At 32.4% G+C, this 22,122-nt stretch overlaps 2 protein-coding genes across 15 annotated transcripts in view; one reads left to right on the top strand and one right to left on the bottom strand.

Annotated features, from left to right (window-relative positions):
* The first annotated feature begins 18 nt into the window (after window positions 1-18).
* LOC124946481 (zinc finger protein 62-like) lies at window positions 19-5,961 on the top strand. Of its 2 annotated transcripts, none has more exons than XM_047487220.1 (4): window positions 19-803; window positions 1,273-1,419; window positions 1,499-1,585; window positions 1,657-5,961. In XM_047487220.1, the coding sequence occupies exons 1-4, from the start codon at window positions 654-656 to the stop codon at window positions 5,050-5,052; spliced, it is 3,780 nt and encodes a 1,259-aa protein (XP_047343176.1). In that variant the 5' UTR covers window positions 19-653; the 3' UTR covers window positions 5,053-5,961. The 2 variants fall into 2 exon arrangements, with proteins under 2 accessions (XP_047343176.1, XP_047343177.1); XM_047487221.1 differs by lacking the exon at window positions 19-803 and adding an exon at window positions 1,153-1,183.
* A 4,652-nt stretch (window positions 5,962-10,613) lies between these two features.
* Window positions 10,614-22,122, bottom strand: part of LOC124946482 (protein Tob1-like) — a 40,223-nt gene continuing 28,714 nt past the window's right edge. For all 13 annotated transcript variants that reach the window (XR_007100086.1, XR_007100083.1, XR_007100080.1 and 10 more), the window contains one exon: window positions 10,614-22,068. The gene's annotated coding sequence lies outside the window, so the exon portion shown is untranslated. The remainder of the gene's footprint in view (window positions 22,069-22,122) is intronic.

Genomic DNA, 22,122 nt, shown 5'->3' with positions numbered 1-22,122 from the left:
GTATAGATGATGATTAAGATTTTTTAAATATTTTTTTAACAAGTCAAATATACGAATAATTTTATTGATCTCGTTTTTATTAATTTTATGATAAATCCATCGTTGAATACGAGCATGTTGTATCTGGACAAAAGAAATGTGCATCATATAAATTATAAGGTATACATATAAATTGTAAATATACAAAGTGTATGTTAAACGTGTACAAAAGATAACAATGTATGATAATGTAAGGTCGAAGAATAAAGAATGATCAAAAAATTACAAATATTGGTTTCATTTTGCTTTTTATATAACAAATACATTTTCTCTTTTCAAAATGATCGTCGTATGCTATTTTTTTCTTACTATGGATACGTCAAAAATAGTTCGACGTGTATTAAGTTTTAATCTATTAATTTATATTCTTACTTCAGATGGCAGCACTGCCATATCATACTCGTATTGCACATCATCACGATGGTATTGAAAGCGTTCTGACTGGTTCTTACTAGTAAATGGAAGGAACGCTTTGAAAGGGACCGCTCGATTCCATATTCAAATGTCGACTTACAAACAAAACTCTGCGTCCCTAACCTGGCCCTAAGGAGGAGACGGATTCGTGGCGGTTCGAGTGGTGCTTCAAAAAGCACCAAGAAATTTTGCCGTCCACGATGGACGACATAGTTGAACTATCGAACGTTGAAAACGTGTGCAGATTGTGTCTATCTGTTGAAGAACCAAAATCGTCGATCTTCGGGGCACAAGATTCCTCTGCTGGTGTGCCACTCGTTACTAAAATACAGGCATGCCTATCACTTCAGGTTCGTTTTACTTTTTATCGCGCGTTCAAATATGGATGAGATCGATTTTATGTTGGCGAATTATAATGTGCGATGTCGTATGTCGAACGAATTTGGTTTTTCTCATTTGGAGGTTATGTTCACGGCGGGCGATGTAAGAACCACTTAATAATGCTTTTTATCTTGTGAATCGTGATTAAATATTTATGATAATACAATAGTTTCTTAAGAACTGGGTAGCGCTTTTTTATAGGATTATTAGTGAAATGAAAAACACATTGATGCCCCATGGTTCTTCTTTGGTATAGTGCATTCATATGTTGCTTTTTTCTTTTTGTTCAAAGTTTACAAATGAGTGATACATTTTTTCTGTATCTGATACTGTTGGATAATAGGATTTTGTAAGAGAACATGTCAAGATAATTTATATAAAGATTACTTAATCGAAATAAAATATATTCCTAACTTATATATTTGTATTTTGTTTCAGATTTTGTCTACCGACAAAGTATCTACATTGATATGTTCATCATGTGTAAACAATGTAAATCAGTGGTACAGCTACAAGGAAACTTGTTTTCGTTCTCAGGACAAATTACAGAAATGGCTGGAAACTCATCCACAGGCAAACCCAGTGGTATAATTATAGTTATTCTTTGATTTGATGATATTGGAGGAAAATATTTTTAATGCGAGATTATTTTTTTATTAAACAGGTTGTAAATATAAAAGAGGAACCTATGGACATAGATTACTGCGAAGATAACGCTAAAATATCTGAATCCAACAATGAATCAAGCTCTGTAAGTTCAAATACAAAAAAATTCTGTCATGTAAAATATTCCTCTCAATTTCTTTTTAATGTTCATTTCAGTGTGTCATTAATCATGTAAAGTCTGGGAGTAAACTTTATTCTAAAGATGAAGCTCGGACAGGAGTACAAATTGACAAGACACGTAAAGATAAGGAATCTAAAGCTTTTCAGCCAATTGCATCGAAGAATGCAGACAGGGAGGAGCATAAACTGGATAAACATTTTTATGGTGTATCGATAAAAACTGAACCAGAAGATGATTATGATACTGATTGTACAATAGAAATAGAATCAGTTACTGATAATGAATTACTATTGAATCCAATGGCGATTGCTAGTAAAGAAGACAGAATTATGGAAGCTGATTCGACTCAAAAATCAAATGCAGCTACTCCAAGCAGTAGGAAGAAGATGAAACGTGGTCCTCATACGCATTTTCGAGGTACTCGTGTTTATAAACAAAAGTGTACTCATTGTCAGATAAATCTACATTCTAAGTACACATATATAAGACACATGCAAAGATTTCATAGTGACGAATGCGAAAATAAAGAGTTATCTAAGTCGATGTCTGTTGATGAAGAAGAATCGATTGAAGATGTGGAAGACGAATTAACGAGTATGGAGAACGATGCACCATTGACGGAGGTACAACAAAATATAATCAGCCAACTGAAGACATTCTCGTGTTACTCGTGTCAGCAAACTTTTATCGATAGAAGAAATACGCTTTCTCATATTCGTCAACATATGCCAGACTTAAGACCATACACTTGTATCGCATGTTTAACGGAATTTTCTGATCGTTCTATGTACAAATTACATTGCAGTGCATCCTTCGAGTGTGCTATGAAAATCGCGTTAGTTATACCTAAGGAAGGAGACGAAAAGTATTTCACTTGTAACATGTGTTTACGACCGATGCCAAACAGAAAAGAATTATTAAGTCATTTGTCAAAACATTCGGATAAACAATACGAAGAAATGATGTCACCAATGAGATCTCCACCCAAGTTACAACCTATGGCACCTTTACCATGTCCGAAGAAAGAAATGTTGCCGAAAACATCTCAGATGAATAGGGTTATTTTTGGACCGTACAAGAATGGCGATCCAGCGCATAATCACGCCTGTGATTTATGCGGCATGATTTACAGATACAAACCTAATCTGTTGAAGCATCGTGTAATCTGTATCAGGTTATCACCGGAAGTAAGAACTTGTTACAGATGTATTCATTGTGGTATGACTTATCTTGTCTTTAAAAAATTTCATAATCATATCACTATCGATCATAAGAAGAAAGAATTCGTTTGTTTCGAATGTAACGCCAAGTTCAGATCACCGAGTGATTATCTGACGCATCACGAGAAGCATCGGCTGATGAACGTGGATCAACATCATCGGCCGGTTGCTAGTAATCAAATTATGTCGCCTCATCGTGGACAAAGTCCTTTAAAATCGTGGAGTGACAACGAGGAAGCTACGGTATCGAGACGAAGCGTCGATGGTCAACGATACGTTTGTAATCTTTGTGATCAGGATTTTACTACGAGAGCCAAATTGGCTGAACATAAAAACCTTCATCTAAAAGTAAAGATATATTCGTGCGTTATTTGCCGTAGTATGTTTAGCAGCGCTGGTGCTTTAGAAATTCATATGAAAGATCATGGTATCGAAGATCCACAAGAAAGAAATGCTAATAGTTCTTGCGTTGAATATGAACGACTCGACGATAATTCACAAGGAATGAATTCTATTAACGCAAGTGCGATCTCGGATTCTGGCGAACGAAGAAACGAATGTAACATATGCGGAAAGGTATTCTCCAATTATCCGAATCTGAGAAGACACTTTAGGAATATTCACAAGGACAGCAAAGCACGTTTTACTTGTATACGTTGCTCATTATCCTTCAAAACTAAAGAGCTTTACGAACGTCATGCGAGACTTGATCACAAAACGAAAGTCATGCTGATGTGTCGTCAGTGTCCTAAAACATTTACTTTCAAAGCTAATTTGGATCTCCATTGTAGGAGTGCTCACGGAGATAAATCTGGTAATCAAGAGTGTGATATTTGTGGTAAAGTCTTTTTAGAGGAAGCCTCGTTAAAGATCCATCGAGGCTGGCACAACCGAGCAAATTCGCGTTTGTACACTCGATCCTTCTTGAACAATGAGATTAAAACTGCAACTTCGCTCTCTCCTACTGAAGGCAGCGTCCGTAGTTTAGTTGTTACATCGCCCGAACGTCCAGCTAGAGCAAGAAAATCTTTTCCTAATCCACCACCTACGAAGCCACAGAACAATTACCAGTGTCAAGTATGCGATGGCAAATTCGAAGATGTAGTTGAATTAAGGAAACATCTGTGGGATGTCCATTGTGCTCGTAACAAACCAGAGAAAAGTTTTTCAGGTGATGAACTTCAATGTCAGTTATGTACCAATATTTTTCCTGATCAGAAGAGTTTAAAAACACATATGGATTGGCATAAAGCGAATCCGATATTGAGCGATTTACAAAAGCAAACTTTCCCTTGTGATATATGCGGTAAACATTACAGTTCTAAGAAAGTCTTGACAAAACACAAAAAGCTTCATAAAGCAAACACGGTAGCTTCGATGAAGTTCCAATCGCTCGGTAGAAAGAACGCTCAATTCTTCTGCAACATTTGTCGAAAAATCTTCAGTAGCAATCAATCATTGCAACGACATAGAATGTCTTTCCACAGTGACTTACAGGCTTCATTACGGTCTAATCAAGCACAGAATAGTAGTACTCGACGAATTTCCAGCGAGGAATACAAATCAAAGAAAACAGTTTTTGAATTAGAAGAAGATGCTGCGAAGGAATTTACTTTAAATTTAACCAATGTCGGTAAGAAACCGGTTACTTGTCATTTGTGTAAGAAGATATTTCCGAACATGAGTGTTTTATATAAACACAAACAACTGATCCACAAACCAAGAGTAATAAAAGTGATCGGTAAAATATCAACAAATGAGTGCGTTCCCATACCAAGCGCTGATGGTCGAGTTTCGTGCAATTTGTGCGGTAAACAGTTCTCGGCATTGTCAAATTTGAGACAACACTTCTCCGTAAAGCATAGAAACAATCCAAAAAGTCGTTGCACCACAGGCAGCTGTAACCCTACGTATTCGGCTCAATCGCAGTCTCTGAAGACTGAAAGTTTGCCGCACAAAGCAATGATTCTCTGCTGCAAACTCTGCAATCGTCACGTTTGGAGCAGAGAAGAGATAGCTAATCATATGCTGTCTGTACATGGAACAGCTTATGAACCTGATAACAACAGTAATTTTCATAGGGAAACTGATCTTACCACTTATGTTGTCGAAGGTGCCGTTAATGCGACCTGTCCTCGTTGCAATATCAAGTATCCTAACAATAGAGCTATGAAGATTCATTATTTTAAATTTCACGAAGCTACGGACTAATCCTCTTTTCCAATCAACTCGTGAATGCAGATAGCATTGATTTTTTTTACTACGAGCCTTCCTTTCTTCTTCAATGTTGTCTCTGATTAATGAAACACGTTTGAACATATATAATGTTCATTCGAGAACGTTAACTGGCGACTCTTCCTTCTCTTGGATATCATTATTAATATTGTAATAGCAACTACACAATCCTTTTTATCGAGAAAACTTATTGTTTTGTTCGCTCGCTCTTTCGATCGATCGTTCGCTCATATATGTATGTGTATATGTACTTTCACAAACTATCCTTCCGGCTATCAACTTTGGTCAATAATCATCATCGTCGGATTCTACTCATTCAATTAACTTACGACACGATGATCGTGTAAATAGCCATTTTTCTCTTAAAAAGAAACAAAGTCATTGTACACTTATATTTACACGTTTATTGTTTATTATATATATTATAAACATATATATATATATATATATATATATATATATATATATATATGTTTATTCAAAAGTAATGTCACACTCATATTCCTTTTTTTTTTTCTTTAAATAAGCTTCGCATATTCATTGAGTATCCCCTTTGATGAAGATGATGCAAGATATCGTCAGATATACGATTATATATGAGTGAGAGGTAGAGGAAACAAAAATGAGAGAGAGACTTTGGGGATTTCAATTGTTTTTTAGAAATAAATGATAAAGAAAAAAATAAATAATAAAAGTAAAAATGAATAAAAGGAGTTTTTGATTACTCCCAAGAGATGATTCGTTCGATTTACTCGGTGTATCGTTCTGGGACAAAAGAAAACTAGGAAAGTGTTATAGGTTTTATCGTAAAAGGCATATTTATATATGCAACGTATAAGTTGTAGCATTTTGCATGTAGCAGTAAATAAAGGTTATTGATATAAATTTGTTCTTCGCATTTTCTTTTTATATAAACGAACCTTCTTGAACCTTATGATCTTCATCGATGAATTCCAAGAACAAATTCTATATTGAAACATTATGCTGAAAAATAAATAACTATCATGGAAAAAGGGAATGAGTATTAGAATATTTTCAAGCCTAAAGTATTATAAACCACGTAATCTAAGAAGATGGAATACGGAGGTAAGGCATGAAGACTCATTACGAGACGAGTATTGGTATTTTTTTTTTATGAATGCACAAAATATTTTAATATAAACTTAAAAATTCGTACAACAACATGAAAAATTATAGGCTATTGTACACATGTATACAGACATACGTCATACCTTTTATTTCTCATTTTTTTCAAAGTTTTATCAATATATATATATATATATGTATATATATATGTACGTGTATATACGTATATATATACCTTTATTATTTTATTTTCATTTATTTATTCATCCGGAATGGAAAATTTCCGTTTCTCACTAAAGTTATTATGTGTATTTTAAATATTATTAATGTAGAAATATAAAGTGAATTATCGTATGGCCGCGCGCTACTTCTTACATTCAAGATATTTGAATTTTTTTTTTTTTTCTTTTTTTTCCTGTTTTTCTTATTTTTCTTTTTCTTTAGCGTATATATATATATATATATATATATATATATATATATATATATATAATCTCGTTTGAAATCTTACTAATTCAGAGATATTTTGTAATAATTATACTTGTAATACAAACAGTGATGATATAATAATAATATTAATTATATATAATAATTAATAATAATAATAATAATAATTATAATTATAACAATAACAATTGATGTAGTACGTTCTTCTTCGCTTCTCGAGTTCCTTGTCCCTTTTGTGTATGTCTCTTATGATATCTCTCTTTTTCTTTTTTTATTATTATATTTTATTATTATTTAACTTCAAGTGTAGCATCGAAGCAATATACTTTTGCTAATGTATTCGTGGTACTACGGACAAAGAATTGTCGGGAAAAATTTCGCTGGGAAAGAAAATGTCGCGCATTCTTGGACACTACGGAAACGTTAACGCGGAGTTTCTTTCGTTCGCGAGATTTTCCTATTCAGAAAAATAATAAGAATTAAAAAAGAAAAGAAGAAGAGAATTTTCGTTTTGTGAAAATATTTCTCTTTTTTTTTTTTTTTTTTTTTGCTTGTTAATATGTTAATCAGTATAAAGTTTTGCGCGATCGATAAAAATCTTGCACCGACGGCGCTTGCGATATTGTTCTTTTTTATATTAATCGTTAAATTAATCTTATTAAGAACTTATTTTTGTTCTTTCTTTTCTTTTTCTATCTCGATCGAATAGTAAACTACGAAAAAAAGTGAAGAGAACGCGTATATGTTCGAAAAAAGTTTCGTTAAAAAAATTCACGATAGATAGCAAACAACTTGAACGATCTTTGTTTTTTTAGTTTCTTTTGTAAACGCCGTTCATTGTTCAGATTAAATCGAAAAAATTAATTGATTAATTATAAAAAACCGAATAATTAATAAATAATGTTAACTCCCACAGAAAAAATCGAATTAATCGCGCTCACCAAAGAAATTCCATGGATTTCCGTTTCGTGCAACTCTCTTATAGTAACGCATAATGCAAATATTTTTGTTTTGGCAACATTTCCCCGTCTAGTTCATGCATGAATACCGTTTAAATTTGCCGCGTAACCTCAAATCGATCGTTTACTTCGTTCTTTTTTGTATTTTTAATTTTTTTTCCATTTTTTTTTTTGTTATACTTTTTATAAACACCTTAATTTTGCTTGTCTAATTGGTACTTATGCGAAGGATTATTTAATCTTTAAGATTTATATACGAGATGTAGCTGCGTTCTTCGAGACTGCTCGATTAGTTGCACCCACGAATAACGCGTCATCATATTTGCCCCACTCTCTCACATTTCCTTGCACACTCTTCCTCTTTCTCCCTCCCACTCTCTCTCTCTCTCTCTCTCTCTCTCTCTCTCTCTCTCTCTCTCTCTCACTTTTTCTTCTGTTTTTTATTCCTTTCACATGTCTTATTTAATCATTTTGATTATGCGATGGCATAATTTTTTTTCCGTTAACGTTATGGAAAGATTTTGAAAAAAAGAATATAACGTAATGTCAGAATTGCGTTAGGCTGTCGAAAAAGATATATATATATATATATATATATATGTCTCGGTATTTCACAAATCAATTAAAAAGAAAAGAATCATAATAACAGAGATTAACGAAAATTCTTATTCTTTCATCCTCAAAAAGTCTTCGTTCAAATTTAGAATAATATTACGTCATAAAATCCGTTAATTGGAAACTATGCATTTTTCTTTTTCCATTACGGATCGGACATGATCGGATCGGATCGGATATATTCAAAGGTGTTCCAGTAATGGTTGCGCTTTATATACGGAGGGGCTTTACTTTTCTATCGCATATTTTCTCTCTCTCTCTCGCTCTCTCTCTCTCTCTCTCTCTCTCTCTCTTTCTCTCTCTCTCTTTCTCTCTTGTCTGCTTGCTCGATCCGCCATCGACCCGACGCGCATTCGTGGATGCGCGAGAGACCATACATTATTTTTTTTTTTAATCCAAGTACTATTTATAATAAATACTAATAACACTTGTCTAACAAATGTTGTTACGTATTCACATTCATTAAACGTAAAGAGAGATCGTATTTTAGGGTTTGTAGAAATAGATATGACACATCGACATTGAATCAGCAGCGGCTTATTTTTTTTTTTGTTCTTTTTTTTTTATCTTCACTTAATTAGCTGTATGTTGTACGTACATACGTATACTAGCTGATGAAAGGTGGTAAGAAAAAAAGAAGTTTTCTCAAAGTTTATAATCTGTTTACACATATGATAGGTCGCGAAACAAACAAATTATCTCCCCTTGTCTCTCTCTCTCTCTCTCTCTCTCTCTCTCTCTGTCTCTCTTTCCATCTCATCTTTTTTCTATCACTTTTTTCAACAATTTCAATTGAACCTTACTGATCTTTTCCTCTATTTCATAGTAGGTTAGATACATTTATATGAAATAAATACTGAATCATTGGATATCCTTGTATCTTCGTTAATCTGCAAACTTCGTTTTTCCTTCCTTAATCTCACTAATCACTTTTTTCTTCCAAATGAATTAAGAATGAATTTTATACGAGCTCTCGATTCGAGAGATTCGATTTAAAATTACGACCCTGTTACATATTCTCATTTCTTTTCTTCTCTTTCTTTTACATCTTCGTCAATAATAACTCTTTGTAATTTGATCTTAATAATGATCGTGAGATTATGAAGTTATTTTTTCCTTGTCGTTTAGTTTCTTTCGTCTAATCTCGATACTCTTTACGTTATATATTCTCTTATCTTTGATTTTGGATTTTTATATTGTGCGTACAACGATGTTTAGTAATAATGATGACAATGATGGATAATGATGGTGATGATGATGACAATGATGATAATTAGACCTTTAAATAAATAGAACCTTCTCCCTTTTTAATTTTCATGTGTGCACTTTAGGTTTGATTTGCGTTACAGTTATGAGGATATCTTTCGTGTCCACTTGTTGCATATCTTCGTATCGTATCACTGTTGCGTATCATCATTGCGTATCATCATTGCGCATTATCAGTGCGTCTCTATATAAAAACGGAACATACGACCTTTGCCTGTCCACATTAATACGCAACGTTGATACGATACGAGTATACATAACAAATGGATATGTATCTTAAGAGATACTATAACAGATTTATAAGAAAACAAGCGGAAAAGGCAAGTCCAGTGGTCATATAATTGTTCATTTATTTCATCCTATTGGATTAGCCATTCGTGGACTTCCCTTAATCCTAGTTCGAACGCTCGATCGTGATTTCTTTCTAAAGATATGAAAAAATAAATAAAATTCTGATAACAGATATATTCTCGATACATTAGCATCGCTCGAAGGAGCGGAATTCTACGAATGTTCGATGAAAGGGAAAAATCTAATCGATTATTGAATGATCGAGCGAATACACGCTGACAACAATTTCATTTTGTGAATTCGTGGAACGATCAATTGAATATTTTTATGAAAAACAAGGAAAGTGTCAATAAATACAACATTATTGCAAAAATAATGATTATTTAAACTTTTCATTAGATATTTATGCATACAAGATGATTGGAATGAAATGTTGAAAGCTGTTTTCTATTGAAATCATTAGAGACAATGATTTGAATCTTTTAGAACGAAGTGGAAATGAGATCTGGAATAGTTCTAGTGTAAACAACTCGTAACATTTTATTTGTTTCCCTTCGTAAAAAAGAAAATAATAATCTAACGAATAGAGAAAAAGTAATTTAATTTTCGTGACCTTTAATCAAAATACTTAATCGTCCACGTCATAAACCAATGTTCGTCACTATCCAATTTTCAAGATTACTAACTCAATAATAGTTACATAAATCGTTGTACACATGTACTCTCTTGTCTCATTTAATTTCGTAAACTAATGAATGATTCTAATATTCAATCCGTAAATAATGAATTAAAAATACGAATGATCTCGATGACATTAATTTTGCAAAAGAAAATCGTATCGTTGTTTCTTTGTTCAAATAAAAATGTTTAATATATTTTTATCATTTTTATTGTTTTAATTATAAAGAAGTAACAAAGAATAGTAATTTCGTGTTTATCATCGGATCATTTGTTTCTCTTTTTCTCTCATTCATATTTTCTTTCTCTCTCCTTCTGTATCATTTGTACACAACATAACACACACACGCACAACAAATGAACTTATCCTTTATATTTTTTATTTATCTCTGTTCTTCCCTTTCGTTTACTTCCGCCCGCTCATTTATTATTTTCCTCTAGATGCGCGTATTTCTTGAGATTATTACATATATGCATGACGTATGTATATATTTATCTATCTGTCTATTCATCTATTTATTAATTACAATTAATACTCATGTTCGCATATTAAATATCGCGGGAAGTGCATATGCGAATGACATTTCGGACCGATCGGACTTGCCATCGATGACGTGTGGAGAGCATGATACGAGCTTGACTTTGTCGTAGGACGAAGTGTCACAACTCGATTCGAGCGTAGTTAAATAATCGAAGGAGTCCGAGTTTGATTGAAGGATCTCTTGCTTTTGGTGGAAATTTTCAAACTAGATTTAAATGATAGGTGAACAAATTAGGAGAGATTTCGATCCTTTGATGACTCGTGATCTCTATCTCTCAAATGAACTCTATCTCTCTTTTTCTTTATCTCTCTTTTCTAATTTAAAACAAGAAAAAAAGAAGAAGCTATCTAACTCTTATCGATCGTTATCGGACTTTATCTAGTTTTCGTCAATACCATCTTTCAAATATATGTTAAACACAATCTCATATAACATGACATAAAAATTGTGATTTGTGTTTGTATAACACAGTAAAAAAAGATGTCTTATCAAACTTGAGCACTTTGAATATTTCATTTATTTTTGATAATAGATAGGAATACGTTTAAGACAAAGATGCATTGTTTCAATAACAAATACAATGTTATTAAAATTATGCTATCTATGTGACTTGCGTATAATACGAATACATTGTCGTGTTATATGAGTTGTGTAATCTTTTGTTTTTCCTTTCTTCTTTTCCTTTTAAAACGGACTATCATACACACACAAACTAATAGAAATAATCATTAACTAATTGCACACCCATCGTATGAGACAAGTTGTTCACGAGCATGGTTGGAAGCGAGGCAAGCTGAGATTCACTCGAGAAGAAATAATTCCTCCTCCTATATGATTTAACTTCTATGTTTTTCTTTTTTCTCTCTTTATATTATGATTATTATCGTTATTATTATCGAATACAAAAATCCCTTTAACTGAGCTACCGAATTCACTTCTTCGATTTCCTTTTTTTCTCTTCCTTTTTTATTTTTTCTTTCATATCGGAAAAATCATAATATATATATATATATATATTATATATATATGGTATATATAATATATATATACGGTGTGCAAAACAGAGCAAAAGAAAACAAATGAAGTAAACATTTTCAAAGTTCGAAATGCAGAGAAAGCATGGAAGTAATCGCATAACGCGAAATCTTTTTTATCATTTTTTACTTTCTTTCATGGCATTTCTTATTTTCGTTTATCTTCTATCCCTTCCCACATCTCTTCCCTCCCAGAAAATTTATCGGACTCATAATGCAAGAACTCGAGAGAACGATTTAACTATAATAATAATAATATATGTATGTATATATATATATATATGTATATAAATATTATGTTTATATATGTATACGTATATACATATACAAATAACGTATCGTGAATCGTATTTCTTAGTAAACTACAAAAATTCCAACAATTAATAGGACGCCCTCCAATTGAAGATCACTACTAACGTGTCCTAGCCAATCACAAGCGACCGGCCTTTGCCATCGATTTCCATCCATCCATCCATCCATTCCCCTCCCATTTACTTCACCATTGCTAATGACGTCCTCAGATATATCTTGTCTTTCATTCATTTCTTTTTTTTCGTTTGGCATATTAACATTCTACCATTTATCGAACGTTCTCTTTCGATACAAATTTTTTCAAAACAGATCAGCGGCCTCTTGCTTGCTAATTTAAAAGCGTCTTATGTTTCCGTTCAAGCTGGCCTAATTCATTTTCAACAAAGTACGCACATTTAATTCTTCTTTCTCTTTCTAATTTTTGTTTTGTTTACAGTACGAATTTAATTGCAAAATAACCATAGCGATCGCGTCACGTTCTAGTATCAACTTAGCTTTTTTCATCGAGTGTCTTTTACGAGAAAAAGAGAAAAAAAAAGAAGACGAAAAGGAATGAGACAGTCAGGATGATTTAAAGTAGAAATGAACAGGGAAAAGTAAGGATGAGCAACCCCATTGATGAATTATATGTTTTTAACGCGTTGCTGCCAAAGCCAATTTCTTTTTTTTCTTTTTTTTTTTTTCAATCGATATGTCCATCTAATGTTTCTTTTTTTGTTCAGTATAAAGATACAGATGAATTTACTATGATATTATTTATATTAGTCTCATATATTTTTTAAACATTTTGAACGCAGAATTCCCTCATTCCAAAATCTCATCCCCGTGGCACTCAATATGTTAAAAATTTATAGGATGGCATCCAGAGAAAATTTCCTTTCGTCGAATCGTTTATATCGTATACGTGGCATGGATTATATTTAATTGCTATTTTTGATCCATAACTACATCTTCCCCCTTTTTTATTATACCAAAATCGTGTTTTACTATGCGAAGAACGTGTCGATCCAATCATGTTTTATTGTTTTTATCTTTGAAAAAAATAAAAAATTTCTATTGAAAAAAGTATATAAACGAAATTTAATTTGGTATCTAAACTCTACTTCATTCTCTGTTCTCTCTCATCTTTCTTTTTTTACTATATCAAAATTGTGCTGATTCCCAATCCTTCTTTTTACATTTTAATCTGTCAAACAAATATATATTGAAAAATGTATGTAAAGGAACATGCATGCTAAATTAATCTTCAGATATAAAATTGTAAGGTTCACCGTAAGTAAAGTTGTTTTGCGTAGTTTTCTCTTCTCTTTCTTCTCTTCTTTACATGTTCTTTCGTCCTTTTACTCTATTCTTTCTTTCTCTCCTCTTTCACTCTTCGTTATTCACTTGTCCTTTATGCGTGTAACAACAATGGTAGAAATGTATGATGTGTATCGCGTCAACTGAATGATCAATAACAAAACAACATCGATAGATATTTAAAATATATAATAATATTATTATGATAATATTAATATTAATAATAATAATAATAATAATAATATTAATAATAATAATAATAATAATAATAATAATAATAATAATAATAATAATAATAATAATAATAATAATAACAATAATAATAATAATCATCATCATTATAGTAATAAACAAAGCATTGACAAGTTTAAAGATTACAAATTACAAAGGTACAAATAATAGGGAACGAACTGATATATCATATATCACTGAAAGAGGGGGCAATCGCGTGTGGAATTAAAATTACTGTGTGTGAATGTACGTGTATGAGTGTATATTTACGCATATCTTTAAAAAAAGAAATGACAAAGATAGAAACGGTGATATATATATATATATACATATATATATATATATGTATCGATTACATACATACATATTATATACACTGCGATTCGTTTTCGAAGCTACTAATTATGCGTAGCGCTGCTCTCGATCAACGAAAGGGCTATTAATTAGCAATCAACTAATTCGAAAATATCGTTGGTGTGATCGATGCATTCACGAGAATGCAACGCGTCGTATTTTACTTTCTCAAATTTTCTTTCTTTCTCTTTGTTGAATAAAACGACGCTCCATGACATGAACACACACCGTTTCTTCTCTGTATATATACCTCTGCGCGTGCATGTGTGTGTATGTGTGCTTATATTGTTATGTGTACGTCTATGTATACTTGTTTGCAATCTATATGCGCGGGTATTTGCTTCTTCTACATATGTATATATATACGCATACGTTATATATAATATATTATATGTATATGTATGTATATATAAAAATACAAAAAATAATTTACAAACTGATAAGTATATCACACGCGAGTTATTCCATTTTTTTCTTTCTTTTTCTTTTCCTTTTTTTTTTTTTGTTAAATATTTGGGATCGCAGCCTGTGTGTATACATGTGTATGTATATATGTGTGTTTTTTTGTCGTGACACTCGAGAAAATTTTTTCTGTCATTGTCGAATCCCTGTGCTCATTTTCGTCATCTACCGTTTCGTCGTTTCTTTTAAAAGCGACGAACGAACGTTTCTTGCGTGCTAAATAAAAAGCATATTTACGTACATTAAAAAATATAGCTGATATATCTATTCTCAAAAAGATTTTTTTTATACAGGCCGTATAAGAAATTGAAATAAATTCAGATGATTAACCAACAATGGTATTAACAAAGGAACATGTATGTATGTGTTGCATGTTTGTATGTGTATATATAATATGTATATATATATATATATATATATATATATAACTTTTATAATATTTAATAGTAATATATTATTATTCTGATGCGCCATTAGAGCACCGATTATATCAAACATCATACAAAAAAAACAACGTTAACAAACTATCAAAAAAGAAGATGAAATAGGAATCCTTAAGTTTAACTTTTTTGTCTCGTAAACTCGCGAGAAAATAATAACGGCTTTTTACACGATATATATATATATAATTACACTATTCGCTAACGTAATATGTCTAAATATGTATATGTATATATGTATATTTGCGCGTTAACGCGTAACGATAGTGTATACTCTGTATATGTGTTTTTACGTGGTTGTGTGAGTGTATATTTGTATGTGTATACAAATTCGTGTGTGCAACAAATAATAATACATAGTACATGAATAAACAGAATCAGCGACGATATAAATTCATGTCGATTTCTTATAAAAAAATAAAGGAACAAAAAAAAAACTAAAGTCAACGAAAAGTAAAATCTTCATCATATAAAAAAAAAGAAAAAAAAAATTAAAGAGAAAATGATTAATAATAATAATCATAATAATAATAAAAATATAACGGTAATAATTATAATTGAGATGACAAGAGATACCTTATATATATACATATTTATATGTATATATACATAGGTTCTTCTTTTACTCACAATCTTACATACTCTCTCTCTCTCTTTTTTTCACTCTCGTCTCGTTCATTCATTAAAAACTAATAAAAATGATACATGTGTACTGTTTTGATCCTTAACGAGGTCCACGCAACTCTTCGTCTCCTTTGAACCTTCTTTTTTATTTTCTTTTTTCTTTCTTCTCAAGTGATATTCGTTATTATTTATCTTTGTTGATGTTTATCTTGATTCTTGGCTTTTATGTGTGTTTCTCTCTTTTTCTCTATTATTTTTGTTAATAAAAAGGGGCAATTATTAAGGGATATTATCGTTATGTCGCGCTTATACGATTAATGAAGTTTATTTCTTTTTTTTTTCGACACCGAGAGCGTGTATGTGATTTTGAATAGAGTACAAAAATTGTTTCTTCCCTCTTTTTTTTTTCTTTTCTCATTCATATTAAAAGCGTCGAAGAGAATCGGCACTGATCTTCAACCGACTAGAACACGTTTATTTATTCTTTCTATCAACAAACGACGGATGGTGATCATTTGTTTTATTTCAATTTTTGCTTTCTAACGCTTGCTTTTGTTAGTGAAAAGAAGTGACTAGGGATCCCCCCCCTCTCTCTCTCTCTCTCTCCACTTTCTGTGTCTTCAAAAAGCCAATATTTTCGGCTCTACTCAGCTTATTATTATTAATTTTCTTTTTCAAATGTGTTTTGTGTAATATATGTATATGTATAATAATATGTATATAGTTTACATTCAGCAAGTAATTAAAGTATTGAAAAATATATATATATATATGTATATGTATGTATATATATAATCAATTACAAATCTAATTATCATCCTCTCTCTCTCTCTCTCTCTTTCTCTCTCTCTCTCTCTCTCTCTCTCTCTCTCTCTCTCTCTCTCTCTCTCTCTCTCTCTCTCTCTCTCTCTCTCTCTCTCTCGTTAATTCCTTATTTGATAGAATAATCTATATAGTTTACTTTTTTCTTTTTATTTTTTTGCTTTTTGCTTCTCGTGACTTGAAAGTGTGCTTTAGAATATAATACGTATATGTTTAAGGTAAAAACGTTTGGAACTGATTTTTAGCCGGGAAAGTTTAATTTATCATTCTTGAAATTAGAACAATGTCTTTCGGATCAAATTTGTATGATTGATGTTTAAGAAGAAATACGATAAGTATAAAAAATTATTATAACGTCTCTCATTTTACGAGATATTATAAACTAAATATTATTTATTGTTGACTTTTGAAAAATGTGTCTGTCTTATTTGATTGAAAAATTAGTATCTATTTTTAGCGTTCAGTAATCGAATTAAATTCACATCGGCATGTCCCAAAATTTATTATATATGTACAGATATATATAAAAGAAAAACTTTATTATTATTATATCCTTTGAAAAAATATACTTTTCTTTGACATCTAGTAAGAAAAGAAAACACGTTTCATAAGAAATCTATTGCAATTCTTATTTCCTCCTAATTTTTATAAATAAAAGAATTATATAATTCCCAATAATGAATACCTCGCATTGCATATACGTATATTTTCTTGCGCACGTGCGCGTGTGTGGAGACGTCTACGGCCATTTTCTCTCTTTTTATTCATTCTCTTCTATTCATAAGTAATATTCTCATGATGTAAGTTAGGTTTAGAAAAATGCAAATCGCTGTTTGTCAGAAAAATATAACAAAAAAAAAAGTTAAAAGGAAGAGTGATTTTCGCCAAATAGGCGAGATTTAAATCCTTTTTAAAAACGCAAGAGAGTTTTTAATCGACCTTCTCTTTTTTAAATTTTTCTTTACTGGCACGAAGCCAACGTAATGAAAGGCCGATAATCCAGTAAAAGACGATTTCAGATGTTGTCCTTCGTAAATCAAGACTTTCCTCTGCCTCCGCCCTTTTTTTTCTATATTTCGACTTCACATACTCTCGTCACTTTTCTCAGTTATTTTTTCTTCATATACAACAGTAGGTTGTTAGGTTAAATAGGTAGGTAGGTAGGTAAATAGGTAGGTATATATGTGTTATGTATGTTAGTATGCTTTCAGTGTGTTCCAATTTTTGTTACGTTAGCAATATGCGTTTCATTTCTCTCCTTCTTTTCCTTTCATTCTAATTGTAAGAATATATATATATATATATGTATGTATATGTGTATGTATATGTGTATATATATATCATATATGGTGTATTGCAGTGTCCGATTATCACTATATGACATTATACGACATTACCACGGTTATTTGTTTACCATTTATGTAAGAGACAATACCGATGGCTATTAGTTATAGACACATGACATTTTAATACAGATTATTTTGTTGATCTCTCTTTCTCTCTTTCTTTCTTACATAACTCTCTCTCTCTCTCTCTCTCTCTCTCTTTCTCTCTCTCTCTCTCTCTCTCTCTCTTTCTCTCTCTCTTCCTTCTCTCTCTATTTTACTCTCGCATTATGCGTATTTCGGTTTAGCATCTTTATATTGTTTCCTTATTATTTCAGTTGAAATGTACTTTATGTAATTTATGTGGCCATGTTGTATGTATATCATAAATTCTCTCTTTCTTTCCATTATTCTTTTTTTTTCTTTTTCTAAACAAGTACATCGATTACAGAGTATTGAAAACTATGCGTACTTTTTTTCTTGCTTACAGAGTTAACTTTAATTGTATTTTAAACGTATAATACTATATGCTTCCTCTTTCATGTACTCTTTTCCGTGTATGCATTCTATATATCGTTTAATAGTTTTAAGTAAAATCCATAGCGACCAAAGCCCTTCTTGACCTGTTTTTTTACTTGATACATTCTTTGTTTATTTTTTCTATATTTTTCTCTTTTTTTCTGCTTCGTCGTTTCGTCTTTCTCTCCTTTCCCTTTTTCTCTCTTTTTTTTTATTTTAAAGAGTATACATCATGTTTGATTCTTCGCTGAGCTGAGCCTCTCGTTTCGAGTAGAGATCTATTTGATTCGCATACTTATTGCAACGTTTTGCTTCACACTTTGCCCTCATTCTCGCATCTTCCATTCTTTTTACAATTTTACGACAGAAACATCCGATCTTTCTCTCTCTCTCTCTCTCTCTCTCTCTCTCTCTCTCTCTCTCTCTCTCTCTCTCTCTTTCTCTCCTTTACGTACACACAACACAATATACAGTCTCTCTCTCTCTCTCTCTCTCTCACTCATACTCTCACTCTCACTTTCACTCTCTCCTTCTCACTTTCTCATCATTCAATACGAAACGCGGAGGCCATGTGAAAGAAATGATAGACAAAATGATCACGAACGATTCTCCATCTATTTCTCTTTCTCTCCTCGTTATCGTTCTCATTTTATCTAGTTTCTCTCTCTTTCATATCATAAGTACAATACATCGTAGAAAAAAATCTGAAAGCCTCGTGCAAATTTCGTATTGCAGACTGGGAAGGTTCGAATTACTCTTTACTATTCGCAAATCCCATTTTTTCTCTTTATTTTTCTTTTTCTCTTTCGTTTCTATTCCCTGACGTATAAAAAGCGCAAGCACTAGACTGCCCGAGCGTTTTCTCGTTGCCGCAAGATGGTTTTTTTGCCACGGTTAGAGAGAATATGGCAACTCAGTTTGCAGCATCTCACCTTTTTTCTTTTTTTCTTCTCTTCTATCTTGATGCTTCTAAGGCCTTCTTAGTACTTTTCTTTTTCTTTCATTCTTTCTGTGTCTCTCTGTTTGTCTCTTTCTCTCTCTCTCTCTCTCTCTCTCTCTCTCGCTCACTTTCCCAATCAATCCATCTTACACCACTACATCATCTTTTCTCTTGTTAATAATAGCAGGTACTAGCATAGCTACCACAGTCGTACGTATCGTTAATAGTTATAATTAAGTTTAGATATTACTACAGGGTACTGTCGTGCTTCTCTTTCTCTCCTTCTTCTCCCTCTTTTTCTCTCTTCATTTATTTTCGTATTTATTTATTTCTTTCCTTGTCTTCGTATCATCCTCATACGTTTCTTTTTCTTTTTATTTAACACTTCTACCCTTTTTATTAATTTTACTAGTATAGGTTTCCGTAGTTAAAAAATCATATATTATAAACCCCCATTTCAACACGCCCCGTGCATCCGGAGAGGACGGCTGCCGAGTGGCCCGTGCATATACACATTTTATAGGGACTATTTTATACTAATCGCGGAGGATATATCATTATAGGATCCTCGTTCGTTTCAAAGTCAATCTAAATACGATTATCTTTTCCCGTGACTCAACGACAACACAACAACGACGACGACGATGACCCACGACGATGTCCCTTCGCGTACATTTGAAATCGTCGAGATAAGCTGAGATTCTCAAGTAAAATTTATTCGCTCGCAGAGGAAGTATGCAAAGGAACGACGCCGAGCTATCGCCTTTTTTTTTCTTTTTTTGTTTTCTTCTATTTTTTTTTCGTTGGCAAACAATTTTAGAAATAGAAGAAAATCAACGAAGAAAAGGCGAGAGAGCTGTCGAGCATTTGAGTTATAAACGTTGACATGTTCTGTAAATGATATACATTTATACACACATTTTTTCGTACTTATTTTTGTATCCTCTTGTTTTTTCTTCTCTTCTCCTCCTTTCTTCTTTGCATAATACGTATGTAAGTACGAGTGTTACTGGAGAGAGATACAAACGCATACAAACGAGAAATTTCAAATTTTCTCTTTCGTTGCACTTTTCCCTCGATTCTAAAAATCTCTCTTTCTCTCTCCATCTATTTTTTTTTTTTCATTTTTCTATTATCCAATTGTTGCCGGGCCTGTCGACGGTCTCCGGATGCGCGCATCCTTACAATTTTGTCATATTTACGATAAGTTAAATACTTTGTTTGCTTGTTTTTAATACTTTTAGCACCTAATATACCCCAGCCCGCGGCTCATAGCACTTCCTCCTTTTCTTTCGTCTATCAAACTTTTTCTCATTGTCGCCGCCGCTGCCGTCGTTACTGTCGAGTCATATTTTTTCTGTTTTTTCCCTCCCCTTTTGCTTTGTATTTCTTTCGATTATTTCTCCCCATTTTTCTTTTTTTTTTTTTTACGAGAGCTCGCGAGAGAGGTTCGATCGAAGAAGATAAAGAAAGATCCCCCGAAAAAATCTCATTTGTTCTAAATCGAAAAAAGTTTGTTCTATTTTTGTTTTTCTTCTTCCTTCTGATTTTTCTTTCTTTAATTTCAGATTTATCACAAAAATTCGAATAGACACGTGCCTTTTCCCCAAAATTGAAAACAGATGAATCTCTCTCTTTCATTTAAACGTCTATCGGACAAAATCGCGAGCTCGCATGGAACATTGTAAGACAATGATCGCGGCCTTTTAACCTAATTTTCTAATATTCAGGATGGTACAGAGACGACGTGTCACATATCAAATCTTCCTTTCGATTCTATATAGTGTATAGGATCGATAAATTTGAAGATCGACAAGTATGACTTCATCGTTTGTATGCTAATCCTTACGAGTACAACGCCAATCATTTTCGTCCAATTCTTCTTCTTTTACTTTTTCACTCTTTCTCACATCATCTTTTCTACGTTCTACTGCATTTATTATAAAAATAAAATGTAAAATCGTACCGAAGACGAATTTTCCGAACGGTATGAAACTGCATGCGCTCTCTTTCTTTTTTTCTTTTTTTATCCGTGTTACCCACGAGAAAGAGAGAAATTCACTTTCTCCCTTTTTTGGATTTCGCTCGGCGATCTTCAGATTTTTTCTTCTCTCTTTGCTCCTCTCTCTCTTTCTCTCTCTCCCCCCTCTCTCTACACCACTCGTTTTTAATCACTTCTTGTATCTATTTCCCCGTTAATAATATCCGTCGTCGAGCTCGACAGAAATTGACAGATACTTCCTACCGTTTCGCGAGAACCCGTAAAGTGAGTGCATCTTGAATATAATACATAGGCTCTACAGTTATATTCATTATCAATTCTTCGACTATACCAGTGAAAAAATAAATTATTACGTCTTGGTAATATGTATGTGTGTGTACGTGTAATACGTGCCGTAAGTAAGTATGCATGTATGTATTTTTACGTATATGTGTGTTCACCATCGGACCATCATCCTCGAACGTTCGTTTAGCTGTCGACCGTCAGTTATCGCTGTTTTCTTCTTTTTCTTCTTCTTCTTCTTCTAAAACGTATCCAAAGAATAGCATCTCGTCGCTCCATCTTCCGTGTACATCGCGTGCGACGTTGGAACATTTTTGTACACACGCATACGTAATCATGGGATTTATGGATCATGATGCTCAGCTCTCGGTAAGCTTCGTTTTCGAGGTAGTTGTGTGTCCTTGTGTGTAGCTTTATGCGTGTATCATCTCTTTGCTTCGTGACATGTGTGTATATCTGTCCCTTTAATAATAATAATAATAATAATAATAATAATAATAATAATAATAATAATAA

The sequence above is a fragment of the Vespa velutina genome, chromosome 2 (assembly GCF_912470025.1).
Source record: "Vespa velutina chromosome 2, iVesVel2.1, whole genome shotgun sequence".
Taxonomy (NCBI): Eukaryota; Metazoa; Arthropoda; class Insecta; order Hymenoptera; family Vespidae; genus Vespa; species Vespa velutina.
Note: the sequence above shows the minus strand (reverse complement) of the source record. Positions and strands in the feature narration are given on the sequence as shown.